Source organism: Amblyomma mixtum, chromosome 9 (genome assembly GCF_055824585.1).
Source record: "Amblyomma mixtum isolate Tamu chromosome 9, ASM5582458v1, whole genome shotgun sequence".
Lineage (NCBI taxonomy): Eukaryota > Metazoa > Arthropoda > Arachnida > Ixodida > Ixodidae > Amblyomma > Amblyomma mixtum.
The window spans coordinates 123,220,589-123,233,517 of record NC_143020.1 but is presented as its reverse complement, the minus strand read 5'-3'; the positions used below and the strand labels follow the sequence as shown (position 1 = coordinate 123,233,517).

At 50.5% G+C, this 12,929-nt stretch overlaps 1 protein-coding gene across 2 annotated transcripts in view; it reads right to left on the bottom strand.

Moving 5' to 3' along the window:
• Positions 1–1,822: 1,822 nt before the first annotated feature.
• Positions 1,823–12,929, bottom strand: part of insc (spindle orientation adaptor protein inscuteable) — a 69,808-nt gene continuing 58,701 nt past the window's right edge. Inside the window, exons 1-7 of one of the 2 annotated variants that reach the window (XM_089561771.1) lie at positions 8,158–8,364; positions 6,041–6,906; positions 5,773–5,921; positions 5,155–5,510; positions 3,779–4,372; positions 3,095–3,320; positions 1,823–2,688 (exon numbers count right to left, since the gene is read on the bottom strand). In XM_089561771.1, the coding sequence (XP_089417897.1) occupies positions 2,480–2,688; positions 3,095–3,320; positions 3,779–4,372; positions 5,155–5,510; positions 5,773–5,921; positions 6,041–6,906; positions 8,158–8,184 (2,427 nt within the window). In that variant the 5' untranslated portion in view covers positions 8,185–8,364 and the 3' untranslated portion in view covers positions 1,823–2,479. Of the gene's footprint in view, positions 2,689–3,094; positions 3,321–3,778; positions 4,373–5,154; positions 5,511–5,772; positions 5,922–6,040; positions 6,907–8,157; positions 8,365–12,929 lie in introns of those variants that run through there. The other variant, XM_089561770.1, reaches the window with a different exon arrangement.

The following is a 12,929-nucleotide window of genomic DNA, read 5'->3' as shown; positions in this document are numbered from 1 at the left end:
TTCCCGTTCTACTTATACATGACCGTCAATGTAGCTTTAAATTCATCTCGCTGCTTCGCTCTCGTCACTCTTTGAGCATAGAAAAGCAGCTAGCCGCGTGGTATCAGGGCGAGTGTAATCGCACTCTGAGGCGCGGAGGCTTGGCGCGAGCATTTACTGCCATAGTTAAGATATAATGTCCTGCATTTAGGTGAAGGGAATCGTGGCATACTGAATCATGGCACGGTGTTCATTTTGGGTGCAGTTGTAAAATGTGCATGCTGCATCATGTTCATCTCCGATTACTCTAAATCTCTTATATTGCCGTATACAAACCGGCATTTTTTTTTTTTTTTGTTAGAAAAGCGACCATCCGAAACTGCGGGGTCCACCGATACGCGGAGTGTGCGGGTCAAATGGCGTATTCCAGAACGGCGATATGGAGCAGCTGTCCAAATCCGCGAGGGAACATGATATCCGCCGCGGTCCAATGAGAAGTTAGTAAATTAATAGCAGCTGTCCAAATCCGCGAGGGAACATGATATCCGCCGCGGTCCAATGAGAAGTTAGTAAATTAATCTAAATCAACCATTAAAACACGTTCCTCGGTTTCGCGGAGAGTAGTACGTGCCCCGTGCAGGTTCCCGTTCCCGGCTCATGGAGCTCCATGCGTACCCGCCGCGGTGGCTCAGTGGTAAGGCACTCGTCTACTGAGCCGGAGTACCCGGGTTCGAACCCCACCGCAGCGGCCGCGTTTCGATGTCGGTGCACGCTATGAAGATCTCCAGGTGGTCGAAATTGTTCTGGAGACCTCCACTACGGCGTCTCTTTCTTTCTTCTTTGACTCCCACCTTCCTCCCTTACCTTACGGCGCGGTTCACATGTACGCCGAGATATGTGAGACAGATACTGCGCCATTTCCTTTCCTCAAAAACCAATTTACCAGTTTATTTTAGCTCTATGCGTAAAAAAAAAGATTCCAATTATTGTCCAAATCGATTGAGCTAAAGAAAACTGGAATGGCGCGTCGTTTATCCTGCTCGTCCTCGCTGGCGGTCGTCTCGGACGAACGGTGGGGTCGCGCGGGATAATCTCTGGGGCTAGGGTGCCTCGATGCCCCCGCCGCTTTTTACCCCTATAGCTGGGACATGTTTGGTCCCAAATGGGCATGTTCTACGCAGTAATAGCAAATTTATCATACAAACGGTCCTCCGCAGCACTGACGGGAGCGGTTTCTCCAGCCTGAAAGCGGCGCTGGCCCATTGAGGCACACTACCCTGGGCGTGCCGGAATCCGACACTACTGGACCATTTGCAGTTCGGTTTGCCACTTTCGAGTGGGCAAGACACTGTAGGGCACAGTTTTTAGGTTTTGTTCTCCATTTGCTTCCCACGCGTCTATTGCTTTGAGTTCGCTGCGACTGCGGAAAACTACACGACAAAGTGTGGTGGCGGAACGAGTAGGGGCCGGGGGAAGGGTGTCGACTTTTACGAGAAAGTGTACGGTAATAGAAAGGTTAGTCCAACATAGGTAGCTCGTTCCCTCAATGAAATTTTTCGCCTTGGTCCCATTTGTTTGTTGCGATAATTCCAAATCCGGTAAATTCGAATATTTTTTGCGGTTCCAATGTCTTAGAATTAACGAGGTTTTACTGTAGTGGTTAGGCTTCACCTTATATGCTGTGTTGAACCTGTAGCTTCTCGGTGGATGCCAATCTTTGCTGTCTCTAAGCCTTGGTGAGGTACCGGGCACTTTGAGGGACTTTGATTGCCATCTTTCTGCACAGTGATGTTATCCAACCCAAACTTCAATGCGTTGGAAATAAACAGTTAATTCGCACAAATCCAGTGTTTAATATCCAGGCTAGTTTATTTTCGAACATACAAAGAAAATTGGCTACAAAAAAAAACTCACTGGGAAGGTGTAGAACTGCAATGAATGCAAGTCTTTGGTCACAAGCTGTACTTGAGAATGTAGCGCACAATTACAGTATAGCAGCGAGAACAACCAGAGAAGACAATGGCAAAACCATGGTACATGAACAGCAGCCTGCGCAAAGTTCTACATTTCTTTGACAGCAGAATATTTACATAATTTACACCATCTGAAAGACTAGGAGCTCGACTAGATTTGTTGCACCACAGGGGGGAACACAATGACAGCACTGCTTACTCTACAGACCAACTCAGAACTAGCCGACTCATCCATAAAGCAGGTGCTAATGGGCAGACTGCATAAGCACTAATTATCGACAATAGATACTTCTGCAATAAATTTCAAGACATGCTGACTATCACGCTCTGACTTGCCATGTTCCCGACAGACCCTATGTCGAAGAGACAGGCTTGCATTGACTTAGAACATGTAGGTCCTTCATTCCTCACACTTTGGTGACATTTTTACATACGTAATTATTTGTACAAAGGGCTGCTTGATGCGTCTTCATATAACAGTAACAATCTATATATGTACAAATAAATACAGACACTCTCGGCCGTTTTCACACGTAACTCTCATGGGTGATGGAGTACTGCTGGAAAGAGTCCCAGAGCTCGTTCTTCACAAGTTCTGTGGCTCCGAGATCGCCGAGGTCCCTGTTGCCAGACGAGGAGGCGATCTTGCGCAGCGCAGCCAAGCAGGCCACGAGGACGGAGTTGCTGCTGTTCCGCTCCTTGGGCTCCTTGCACAGCCGGACAAGCCTTTGTACACCTGTAGGGAGAGAATAAATGAACGACTTCAGATTTACGGAGTTCTCGGCACGAACCTTCACTCGCTGAAATAATGTGCGAAAACTGCCGACATCGTTCCACTAATTTTTATCTGATTGTCTAGACAGACTTTTTCCGCATTTCGGGTATGTTGTCTTTCTGCAAGTAATGTAAGATACATTTTCAGCAATGACTGCCCTTATCAGGGAATGCAGTTCCAAGCGTTTCACTCTTATCAAGTATTAGCACGCACTGTGTTCCTACAAGATAAAAAAAAATTGGCAGAATTAACTTGAAAGCGCATCCTCATCTAACGATGTCGGTGCCGTTGGCCGCTCTTGAAACCAAGCACGAAATCTCTCTTCCCTAAGCATTTAGTAGTGACGCCGGGGAAGCTAAAAACGCACCTTGCATCTCCAAGACCGCGCCTGCTGTGCTCGGGCAGGAACACAGGCGGGCGAGGGCGATGGCTGACTTCTGCAGGACGCGTTCGCAAGCGTCGACTTCTCCGCTGCTGTGCAGACTGGAAGGACGCACTTGCAGGTAGCAGATGAGCTGAGTCAGCGCGCCTGACTCGATTATGTCGGCGTGGCAGTACTTGCTGGCAGACGCGTTCGCCAGGATCGTCGCCACCTGTTGGCAGAGAAAAACGACACACATGGTTAGATTCTTTCATTCATACAAGGAAACGTCGTCTCCGTGTATGTGTCTATATGATGAGTGCTCTTGCCAATGTTACTAACCGTCAGCTATAGGGCCCCGTTATCGCAGGCTTGATTAGTGTTTCCTGCTGAGTAATGTTTCTTTTTCCTTTTTACAATAGCCTTGTAGAATTAATGCATTGTCAACACTGTACACGCTCGTTATACCAGTACACGTTTTTTGTGTTTTCCTTTAGAACTTGGTGAACTACGCAGTACAGCCGCATAGGACAGTGCGGGGCGACGAGATGGGCGAGAACATGCACAGAAAGTGCTTGCATTTTGCCGCCTGTTTCGCCGCTCCACTTAACGCCGTTTGTTCGACGCTCGCGTGATAAAGAATTCACCGGGTGCAGAAACGCACGTAGAAACATCGGCATAGAATCGCACCTGATCCTTGGCGAAGATGGAGCCCGCCAGGTCCTTCTGCCTAGCCGCCAGCATGAGAGCCCGCACGGACTTGTGCCTGTGGATGCACTCGAGGGCCACCCGGTCCAGAAACGACAGATTGGCGAGCGCAGCCGCCGACAGCAGGAACACGTCTCCGCTCTGGGCTCGCTCCATCATCTCGGTCAGGGACGAGACGAGGGAGTCCATGTTCGCCGTCATCCGCCTCAGCGTGCCCCCGGTGCAGTCCACCCAGGGCGCCGTGATTTGGGCCAGCAGTCCGACGGCCTCGCACTTCTCCTGTTGGGTGGCGCTGGCGTCGCAAAGGGTCTTCTCGATGCACTCGATGCCGCCCGCCTGTTCCAGCTGCCGGATGGCGACCGAGTGGCAGCAGATGACGGTCAGGGCCCGCACGGCGGCGCATTTCACTTGCCGAAGGTTGGGATCCCGGGCGACTGCGAGGATGGCGCTCACGCCTCCGACGCGCGCAATGAGGTCGCAGGTGTCGGGACTGGTCTCGCCCAGGCTGCTCAAAGCGGCCACGGCTCGCCGGGCGCAGCCCAGTGTAGGGTTCTCTTGGCTGGTCTTGACTATTGTCTGCGACAAAGACAGAACAGAGAAAAGACCCAATGAGCGATCACTTCCACAAAAAACAGACACAGCTATTTTATGCCACCATGTTTAAGCTTAACGACCGCTTTCCTCCCTTATAAAAATGGTCTATAGACAGGCTTCTTATTGACTGTCTATAGAGAATTCTACTAAACGTGTATGGCCATAAGTCTATAGATTGTCTATAGACTGTATATGGCATTTGTATTGCCTGTAGACTGTTCTCTGGGATTTGTCTATATACAGTCTATAGACTTTATAGACAGAAGTCTATAGACACTCTATAGACTGTCTCTTAGCTAAGAGCTGCTAGATTTTTTATTTTGACGCTTGTGGTTTTGCTTTGTTCCGTCTTGGTATACGGCACGAAGGTCCGTGCGTATGCGTGCCTTTGTGTGTGACGTCAGTCGGCAGAAATGAACAAGCTTCTGCTGCATGCCTGCACCGTCTGACTGCACTATGCAATTCACTTGGTGACTCGTAGCTGCTGCTCGATTAGCCGCGGTGATATGGCCCCGCACACGGGAGGTACGGAGTCAAAATCTCGGTGCTCCCGTTGAGCCACAGGTTTGTTAATGTGTACAAGCATGCCCCTGTCATGCTATACGAGTCTCTCGCGATTGCATCGTTCGAGAAAGGTCCTAACTATTCCCTGAACAAGTCATTGCGTCTGGGGGCCGGTGATTCGCTCCGCGGGTGAACTTAAATTTCACTTGTTATATAAATATATTTACATCAACGTACTTTGCACATAGAAATCGACTCACCTCAAGGTCTTTCAAGATGAGGGAGTTGCTGAGCGTTTGCACGGTGTTCCGTATGTCCGCCATCAGCGATCTGATCGACTCCAGCTCGACAGCGCCGGCTGGCTTGCGGTTAGGCCTAGCTCCGATCTCGCGGAGGCTCTGGAGCACCCTATAAAGGTGGCTCTCGACCTTCCGCGAGTAAGGCGACGATCCGTGGATGACCGGCTTGTAGTCTCGCAGCAGGTCGTTTACCTCCGAGCTCAGGCCGGCAGTGCTGCTACAGAACTTGAGCCAGTGGCCCTGCTCCAGCCTCCTGGTCACGTGCGTCACCGTCGCCATGATTGAGTCAACGCGGTCTTGTAGGGCTGTGATGGCGTCTGTAAAGAAATCGACCAACCCTTCAGAATGGGCGTTTCCCCCCGTATGGCATGGCGTAAATAACGCGATTCTGACCTTAAGTGGATTATCGAACACAACCTGCTACACTGTCGTATGCGGAAACAGGTTGTGCTCAGACAGGCGAAGTTGCTGAACAGATGATACACAGTGGTAAAGTTCTATGCTTCCTTAGGCTGTATGGCTACGCATCTTTTTCGAAGGTACGCTGTTGTAACAACACGTAATGTGGGTTCAACTTACCGTGCGCGTCGCCAACCGCAAGGACAGAGGCGAGCGCGGGGTCTTTGGTCAGAGACTTGCTCTGCAAAGCGCTGAGACACTCGTGCTCCACGGAGAGGCGCACTGCCTTGAGCCACTGCTGAACGCTGGGAACAGAACTGAGTCCCGATCTGAAATGGTGGAAAAGACGAGTTAGAGTTGGGAGTAAAAAAAAAAGCATATCAGGGAACGCTATAAGAAGGGCGTCATGAGGGCACAGTAAACTAATGGTGGGTGATATGGCACTTACTGTTCAACTATCCACTGCAGGTAGTGTCCCAGAGGGCTGCTCTCGGGAAGTGCAGCGGGGTTGACGAAGGAACATTCCGGAGTCTCCGGCCCTGCATCTTGGCCTTTCTTTTCTGTCGGCTCTTCCTCGTCGGCAAAGGGAAGCCTCCGACATACATCCCGAAGTTCGGTCGGCACAATGGGACTGACAGTGGCATATATGCTTTCCAGAGCTTCTTCGGCCTTGGCTCTCGAATCGGATGAACATTCGACTTGTGGAGCAGCTCCGCCGTCGGGGGGCGAGCGACGCTCTTCAGGGGTCAGGTCCTCGGTGGAAGCGAAGCGGACGTTCTTTTTCTCCGACGAACGCAACAGGCGGAAGGAGCTGCCTCTGCGGCACCGCTTGATGAACGAGGACGCCCCCTTGGGCGTGCTTGTCTTGGGTGTCCGATGTGGCACCTTGGCATTTTCCGGTGTCTTCAGGTTGTCCACCTTGGCAGGCTTATTGTTTGGAGTCACCATTCCAGGCGGTGGCGATGCCTTACTGGTGGTTTCCGTCGGGAGAGGCACGTCTATCTTGGGCTTTTCTGGAAGTTTGTCCTTCGGCAAGTGGCAGACGTCCTTCTCGCAATCCGCGTCTGAGGACATGTTGACCGTCCTGTACTGCACATTCTTGTACAGGGTCTTGCGGCAGACCTGCTCGATTGAATGGGCCAGCCAATCGTCCTTGGCGGATGTCGGCGAGGGCGCGCCGCCGATGCGAGGTGAGGGCTGCGGCGACACTTTTGAGACCTGGTAGGGAAGCACGCTCTTGTGGAAGAGATCGAAGTTGTCCAGCGACGTGTCGAGGTTAAGCTTCTGGACGACGCTGTCTCTTCTCCCGCTCGCCTGCGAACACAGAAAGCGTGCGGCATTTCGCATGAGGTGACACCCACATGAGTTGTGTCTGTTTATTTAAATCCGTACAAATTCCCCGATGTGCAATGGTGTATGCTGCTGTAAACAAAGACTGATTCGCGAAAGGACTGTAGTGCGTATAAACACAGTTAATAAACACTTGGGAATGCTTGCACGAGTATATGAAAATTTCAGTGTGAACTGCTTTGTGCAATAAAAATTAATGCATGAAAAAAGAAAGAAAACAGGCGTTTCCTGCTATTTTCCGCAGTCTTCTAGCAAGACCTATTCGCAAATGTGCCCTGCTGCCACTTCAAAGTGCAGGCATTAGTTACTGTTTTAAAATTTACCTTGGAAAGAAACCTGGCGCTTGGGTGAGCCAAGCGTTCTCGTGTGACTCGTTGGTGCTTAAAGAGCTGACATGATTTCAAAGTCTTACTGCGGAAACAGTACCGCTAAAATCGAAGGACCTTGCAAGGCGCACCTTTCATAGCACATTTACTCTGCCTCAATATTTCTTGCAGTCCCTTCCCTGCAATTGCGTTTCGTGTTGTCTCCGCAATTTGTTATACCCGGGGTACCCCTTCCGCCTCTGCCTAACGACTTTCAGTCGGCGCCAACTGCTAGACATGTAGACCAGGTGCGGAGCGCGCTTTCAAATACGAAAGGGTCAGGTCGTGACGAGCGTTTTTGAAAAAAAAAAAAAAGAAACACTCGCTCCCCCCTGCCTCTCTCATAATTTGTTCATGTGCCGTCCGGCTCAACACACGCATAGTATATAGCAGGTAAACATGGCATCCCTGATTTCTTTTTGCTGCCATCGGTTGAACTTTGTTCCGAGAGAGATGCTGATTGATGTCGTTCTGAAGGACACACTTTCAAAGTCTGGTCGTCAGCTTCATGCGCGTCGCGAGGCATTTCCCTCTGAACTTGACGTTGCTAAATAATCGGTTGACTGTTTCGCAGTGTTGTTTCCAGTAATATAACGCTGTTTTCTTTCCGTCCTTCGAAGTGCTGTCATCTCTGTCTGCCATGCATCGGCGCCCACGGAAACAGCGTAACGAACACCGTCATGCGGAACAGGAGCGTGAACACGAGTGGCTCTTCCGGTTGAAATGAAGATATACAGGTACTAATTTCGGAGGGAAAGAACTCACGAGGCGTCGAGAACTCAAACCGACGGTCCGCACGGTAAGCGGCAGAGAAACGCACAGATACGAGCTTCGAGAGCAAAGAACTCACCGAAATGTCAATGCCTCCGCGTCCCATTGTGGCGGCTCGGAACTGACGAGTGGATCGATGGATTGGAAATCGAAATCCGGCAGAGGGCGAAGTGCAATCCAGAGGGTACCACCGGCTTTCAACCGTGAACGCGCATCGCAACGCATGCGGCGAGCAACTGGCGTGAGCGATGTGAACCGCGCCTCGATGCCGCGCCGCTTTTTATGCGGTGGGGTGAGAGAGCAAGTGAGAGAGAGAGGCGAGGAGGTTCTCTCTCTCTCCCCTCCCCAGTGCCAGATGGTCCGCCACCACGGGACGCGCAGCTGGCACGCGACGGCGCGTGGCTCGTTTCCGCGCCCGCTCCTCCCCACTCGCGCCCGCTTCCTTCGCGAAGAGGCTGCCCTCCGTCCGAGATGGTGCGCGGCAGCCGGCACGTGTCTCCTCGACCCCCAGCACCAACCCCTCCCCCCCCCCCCCCCCACACACACACACACAACCACGCCTGACCCCTCGTATGCGTTGGCGGGGCCACGGTGGCCGGGCAACAGCTGCACCCTTGCTGGCGCGTGCCGGAAGAACGCCTGAAAAGACGGGGGGGGGGGGGGGGGGGGGGGACCTTCTGCGGGGGCGAGCTCTTGAAGCAGCTGTTTCGCACACCGGGCCTCCCCTCGATCCGCGCCGCCGATCTTGCGGGCTCCTCTTTCCGCCCAGCCTCCACGCACAAAGCTGGAAACCGCGCGCGCGCGCGCAGGCGGGTCGAACTGAAAAGGCTTCCGTTTGCACTAAACAGCGCCCTCCACCTCCCCGCCTCGTGTTTAGTCGAGCAACACTCGGGGGGCTTCCTCGAGGTCGCGTGTGTGCCACGCGTCTGGCGGTGCGCGGCACGTGGCGCCTGTCAGTGCGGCGGGGCCGGCCTTACGGTTTGCTTTTCGCGTCGTCGGAAGACTGAGGAGGAGAATACAAGCGCTTTGTGCAGTTGACCTCCGGTGAGAAGCTCGAGGGAACCCCGCTCGCTCTTGCCTCAGCTATTTGTGAAAAGCTTGATGGAGCTCGAACCAGCAGTTGGCCGAACAACATGCTGCTGCCGCCGCTGCCCCGTATGGAAGAAATGAAGCAGTTAGTACAGGGCCATAAAAGCGCTCCAAAGACGAAGACACAGTGCACTTGCTTGTCCGTACTGTGCGTCTGCCTTTCTGTGTCTTCGTGTTTTGAGCGCTTTTAATTACCACCCTATAATGGGTGCCCAACTATCCCGAGCACTGCCGCTGCTCGAGCAAGCAGCAGAGACATATAATTATTAGCCTCCCCTTCGTATCGGGGTGGTGACAAGTGTCGGCTAGCCGTTAATTCCTAGAGTGCTCAATATCTTCGGATTAGCTGCTAATTTTCTTCCCATTCCTGAACTACTCACTTGCCCTTCTCCACGAATCCTCTAGACGCCTCTCGATTCCGCTTTTTTGAAAATTGAGCATGTTCTATAGCTATTGCGAAACCCTAGTCCTTCGCCGATTCCTACGGCGTCATCGTGCACTAAGGATTGGAGGCTCTTACACTGGATAAGAATATGTTCTATCGTTTCCCTGTCTTTCATGCAGCAACAGCAAACATCGTCCGTGGTGTCAAATTTTTGCGGCTAAAGCTTCGTCCTCAAGCACACAGCCCTATTACACCATAACCCTACAGTCGGATACAACTTAAGTCTGCAGTGAAACTCCTCCCACATTCAGCCTCCGCGCACAGAATTCCTCCCCGACGAAAAAGTAGTCCGCTGCTTAAACGTTTATTGCTACCTAAACAAGAAGCTTATCACAGGAAAAAAATTGTGAGCTCTGGAATTTTGATACATAGATTGTTTGATATAGTCAAACATTAAAAAGCTGATTTTATTTACTGTTGCGATTGGCCAGCGGAGTAATACCAAGACTCCGCGGACCACGGCCCAGTGTTAGCAACTGCTGTTTTTAAGTTGTATTCTACTATAGTAAACCCCTACCTTTGGAATTGTCAAAAAAGTTTTCACTTTTTATTTTCTGCAGCGGGGGGGTGGCAGCGCTTCCCCAGTCTCCAACTGCTTGCACTCAGATCATATTTCTGACGAACGCTTAAATTGTGGGACGCTATTGGTGTAAATAACAGTGGGGCTTAGCTGGTTGCCTTCGAACTAATCATGTCTGACACCCTTTTCATGAGTATGATTAGCAGAATGAAAACAGACTATGCGCAAACTTTTCCAATGCAGCTGATCACTCTTCGTTTGTGCATCTTTGAATCTGCCTTCAATTCAGACTTCATATGCATTTAAAAATACAATCTTGAATAGTGGAAAATTAGAACAAACATAAACGAGTAATGTAAAATTTAATATATAAATAAAACAAGGAGTAAACAACAAAACAAACTCGAAGTCCTGCCCCCACTCAAAGAAAAGTTCCAGTTCCCTGTTAACAAGTGCCCGTAACACGCGCTTAAGTGAAGAGCGAGAACAAGCGAATTAAGGTCATACGTATTTGAACAGTGTATTCTTTATATAGGTGGCACTAACATACGCGGTCTGTTAGAAAAGTATCCGACTTTATTTTTTTTTTGCGAACACCTGATGGATATGAAACAAGCGCGCTTGTACCAGCCGACCTTGAACCTTCGTGCGCATGTACGAATATTTTCCGGCCTGCCGATAGCGTCAGTCGCTGGGACGCAGCGTTTGAGTGAGGCAGTGCAGAGTGCTCTCGTCGGTTTTTTATTACAAGGAAAATGGCGGACCGACAGGAGCAGCGCTACTGCATCAAATTTTGCCAGAAACGGGATGACAACCAAGTGGAAACTGTTCGGAATATTTAGTGCCGCTTTCGGTGAAGATGCTATGAGCAGCACACAAATTAAACAGTGGTACAATTGTTTTAAAGATGGCCGCACATCGGCGGAGACCGAGCCACGCTCCGGTCGGCCATCATCATGCCGAAATGACCAGGTCATTGCCGAAGTGAACGCTGTGGTGATGCGGGACCGTCGTGTGACTATCCTAGAAATTGCGGAAGAGGTGGACATCAGCAATTTTTCTGCACATTCCATTATCGCCGAAGATTTGGCCATGGAGAGAGATGCGGCGAAATTCGCGCCGAAGCTGCTTGGCGGAGCAAAAGCAGCTTCGTGTTGAAGTCTCGCAGGACATGCTAGATTCCACAAACAGTGACCCCGACTTCATAAACACTATAATCACTGGTGACGAGTCTTGGGTGTACGGGTACGACCCGCAAACCAAATTCCAGTCGTCACAGTAGAAGCATTTCATGCCACCGAGACCAAAGAAGGCCCGCCAAGTACGCAGCAATGTCGAAGTGATGGTGACAGCTTTCTTTGACTCCCTCTGTGTGGCACACCACGAGCACGCACCCTACAGGGTCAAACAATGATCTAAGAGTACTATAGGGACGTCTTCCGTCGCCTACGTGGTGCTGTGAGGCGCAAAAGACCGGAGGTGAGGTCAACAGGAAATTGCCGCATCCATCACGACAATGCTCCTGCACATTCCTCGCACTTGATTCAGACTTTTTTTGGCGAAAAACCAGACTCCTGTAGTTCAACAGACTCCTTACTCTCCTGACATGGCCCCCTGCGACTTCTGGCTGTTTCCAAAAATCAAGAGGACATTGAAAGGAGCGCGATTTCAGACAAGAGAGGACATTATGGCTGCAACGACAGCTGAGCTAAACTCCATTCCGAAAGAGGCCTTTTCGGAATACTTCCAACAACGGCAGCACCGCTGGGTGAAGTGTGTGGAGTCCCAAGGAGACTACTTTGAAGGTGATTAGGTTTACAACGCTCCAGTTATGCCAATTTTGTTTCTTCGGCCAAAGGTCGGATACTTTTCTAACAGACCTCGTATTTGTAACTGCTGACAACGAAGCAGCATTTTACTGTAAGGCAAATAAAGCTTTGAGAAATATTTCGCAGTGGTTAGAGATTAGCAAACTTTTTGTGAACATTATTCAAACCAACTACATGGTGTGTACGTCAAACGGCAAGCAATTAACAAACGGAGACACCGTTTCGTTTAATTACACAATGTTAAACAATATTTCTTGGCTATAAACTCTCGGTTGTCATGGAATCCGCACATCCCCGATACAACACCTAAAATGTGCAAGAAAAATAATTGCTCTTCTTCGTAAACTCCGGCCGGTACTTATCCCCGTTTAACATGCTTTTACTGTTCATCACTTGTGTAATGTTTATACACTCGAACGTCGCCTGCGCAGTCACAGTGCATGTTCTAAACCATCCCACAACGTTCAATCCTGTTCGAATAATTCAGAAGACAGCACTGCGCGCAGTTTGTTTTGTCGGCGTCGTAGTAGTAGTTGTCGGCACCGCGCGTCGGAAGAAATTGTATCATGCCAACCGCTTATCGCAGAATGTTCCGGATGGTGTCATACGATTCAGTGTTTCGTTCAGCATAAACTTACTGGTTAAGTTAGAGCCTAGCTTGCGGCAGTAATTCAAACCGGAGACCTATAATCGGAGGCTGCGGGTGTCCACCGAGATATGTGAGACAGTTACTGCGTCATTTCCTTTCCTCGCATAACCACCATAATCATAACCACAGCACCATAACCACTTAGCCACCGCAGTGGCTCCCCCATTGAGCCCCCAATGTCATGCCTTAGTTACTGTGTAGTCGTAACTTACAAACTGATTCATCGCGTTGCATGCTTTAATCGTGGAAGCGCCCAAGAAGACAGGGACACAGAAAGAGACGAACACGCAGTGCGCTGCTTCCAACTGTTTTTATTTCA